Source organism: Nanorana parkeri, unplaced genomic scaffold (genome assembly GCF_000935625.1).
Source record: "Nanorana parkeri isolate BGI_ZX_2015 unplaced genomic scaffold, ASM93562v1 scaffold1280, whole genome shotgun sequence".
NCBI lineage: Eukaryota > Metazoa > Chordata > Amphibia > Anura > Dicroglossidae > Nanorana > Nanorana parkeri.
This window is the reverse complement of record NW_017307548.1, coordinates 220,262-223,275: the sequence shown is the minus strand read 5'-3', so window position 1 is coordinate 223,275 and position 3,014 is coordinate 220,262. Positions and strand designations below refer to the sequence as shown.

General features: G+C 45.3%; 1 protein-coding gene across 2 annotated transcripts in view; it reads left to right on the top strand.

Moving 5' to 3' along the window:
• The first annotated feature begins 418 nt into the window (after positions 1–418).
• NUDT2 (nudix hydrolase 2) overlaps positions 419–3,014 on the top strand; it is a 4,309-nt gene continuing 1,713 nt past the window's right edge. Inside the window, exon 1 of one of the 2 annotated variants that reach the window (XM_018569050.1) lies at positions 419–544. In XM_018569050.1, coding sequence (XP_018424552.1) covers positions 430–544 — 115 coding nt within the window. In that variant the 5' untranslated portion in view covers positions 419–429. Of the gene's footprint in view, positions 545–1,243; positions 1,371–3,014 lie in introns of those variants that run through there. The other variant, XM_018569049.1, reaches the window with a different exon arrangement.

Genomic DNA, 3,014 nt, shown 5'->3' with positions numbered 1-3,014 from the left:
TAGTTTGTGTCCTCCCGTTACCCTAAGGAGAACTATGGGGAAAAGCCCTGACTCCATAGTTCTCCTTTAAGCTCTCTCTAACATAGCCTGGACTCTTACAGGATAAGTAACCCACTGGTGACACATTCCCTGTATCATTGGGAAGCGCATAGTCAGACGCTTAAATTGTCTACTGGTTATTCTGCCACGGTAGCCGTTCCCATATTCCATGATCCGATCCATGTATGTAATATTGTAAACTGCATTGAAGCACTGTGCATATTACATGTTTCGCCTTGTCACTACTTTACTATTTGCTTCAATAAAAATTTTACATGAAAAAGTGCACTTTTCATATGTTGTATTGTTACGTATGCATGAAAATGCCCTGTGTATTTATATCTCCCTCGTGGGCTGTAATCTCATTCATTCCAGCATGTTTCAGGGAAGATGGCACTGAGGGCGTGTGGATTAATCATCTTCCGGAGAGTCCCGCCGGCCAATGACATTGAATTCCTCTTACTGCAGACGTCCTATGGGATACATCATTGGACTCCACCCAAAGGTACCCGCTGTGGGCTGCTACAGTTGCCGGGGGGAGCGATGAATCAGTGCAGATATTTTAGGCAGACCCTCCTGACCAAGCTGACAATGACTAGCAATGGATTCCCCCCGCTCCGCCAGCACTGACTGGGGGGCGGATACAGCTGGCTCTGCCTCTGGATAGGTCACTCACGCAGCTGGGCGGATCTTGACATCGATGTCGGGATCCGCTCCGGCTGCGGCGCCTCAGTATACCGCTAGCTGTAGCTCCCTATATACTGAGCTTAGGGTGACGGGAGGACGCTAGTTTGTGTCCTCCCGTTACCCTAAGGAGAACTATGGGGAAAAGCCCTGACTCCATAGTTCTCCTTTAAGCTCTCTCTAACATAGCCTGGACTCTTACAGGATAAGTAACCCACTGGTGACACATTCCCTGTATCATTGGGAAGCGCATAGTCAGACGCTTAAATTGTCTACTGGTTATTCTGCCACGGTAGCCGTTCCCATATTCCATGATCCGATCCATGTATGTAATATTGTAAACTGCATTGAAGCACTGTGCATATTACATGTTTCGCCTTGTCACTACTTTACTATTTGCTTCAATAAAAATTTTACATGAAAAAGTGCACTTTTCATATGTTGTATTGTTACGTATGCATGAAAATGCCCTGTGTATTTATATCTCCCTCGTGGGCTGTAATCTCATTCATTCCAGCATGTTTCAGGGAAGATGGCACTGAGGGCGTGTGGATTAATCATCTTCCGGAGAGTCCCGCCGGCCAATGACATTGAATTCCTCTTACTGCAGACGTCCTATGGGATACATCATTGGACTCCACCCAAAGGTACCCGCTGTGGGCTGCTACAGTTGCCGGGGGGAGCGATGAATCAGTGCAGATATTTTAGGCAGACCCTCCTGACCAAGCTGACAATGACTAGCAATGAAAGGGTTCCGAGCAGATAATAAAACTCATACATTAAAGTGTACAGTATCCAAACCCAAAAACAAACATTGTAATACACTATATTACCAAAAGTATTGGGACGCCCCTCCAAATCATTGGATTCAGGTGTTCCGTGGCATTTCCTGGCTAATAAATATCCCGCGGTCACTTGTTAGCGGTATTATAACAAAGTGGAAGCAACTGGGAACAACAGCAATTCAGCCACGAAGTGGTAGGCCACATAATATGACAGAGCGGGGTCACCGCATGTTATGTGTGTGTAAAGGCCGGCGTCCCAATACTTTTGGCAATATAGTGTATATTGCCGCTGGCACTAGTAGTAGTGGCTGCATTAGTTTTCTTTTTCCAGGCTAAGGCAATGTTACCAACTCTAATTACCAGTCGTGGGCCGCCTCTCTGTGGGTACCCTATCTACACCTCTCCCCCTAGGATACACATAGTGAGAAAACCAAGGAGAAAGTAGGGTTTACGGAGAGATGTAATTGACCAAGTCTATATGATTGACTAAAATTAATATCCAATTTATTTTGTACAAACAATAAATAATAGAAATTGACAATAAATATAAGTTAAAATTCGATACAATTCATATATCACACATTGCCCCGCATAGATATTTGTATACATATATCTAATGATTACATTCATATACATTGATATAGTCAGAGCTGTCACATTGATATATTCATGATCACATATTTGGCATTGGTATAGTTGACCAATATAGTGGCTTATCTTAGTTGGTCCCGACGTGTTTCGCCATAGGCTTCTTCAGGGGACCCATATAAATTGATCATGCACGGTCAATAAGCGGAGTTAAGGAGATATCGGGAGGATCGAAGAGATGAAAAAGGACTGAATTACTCCAGTCGCCAGACCCAGTCCCTTGTCACACCTGGGACCCCAAGGTCACACAGGGAGAGATGGCCCCAAGATCATCCAGTGGCTTCACCGAGATACTTAGCAGGGGTGAGGTAGGCTAAGATAGAGCCTAATTGGATGCTAGTTATCAGATAATTAGTCCCCCTGGTGGTGCAAGTATCTCCACATGCCTGGAAAGTGATCTCCGTCTCTATCTTAGCCTACCTCACCCCTGCTAAGTATCTTGGTATCTCTAATAGCCACAACAGGAAGTGAGAGGAAATCCCTGCAATAAACAAGTAATCCCTGGTGGTCCGCAGAACTAGTGTCCCCGTCGGAAGATTTCCCCTCTCTTCCTTCTCTGGTCACAACTCAAAATGTAGGATATCCTTTCACTCCCAGTGATGACCATGACAGATGTAGGGGATGAATCTCTCCATCGGGGACACCGACGGCAATAAAAACCCGGCGGGGGTTCTAATCCCTCTTCACTGTATCCTAAACGAAACAAAAGTTTGGGCAGTAGTTACACTTTAAGTCACAGCCCAGTGAAGTCTGACCTCCTGATTGACATACTTGTTCCAGGTCAGGAAGTACGGAAGCATTTTTTACTGCTTTACCGTGCATCATGATCTGCTGCAATGCAGGTGCGTTGGGGGGGGG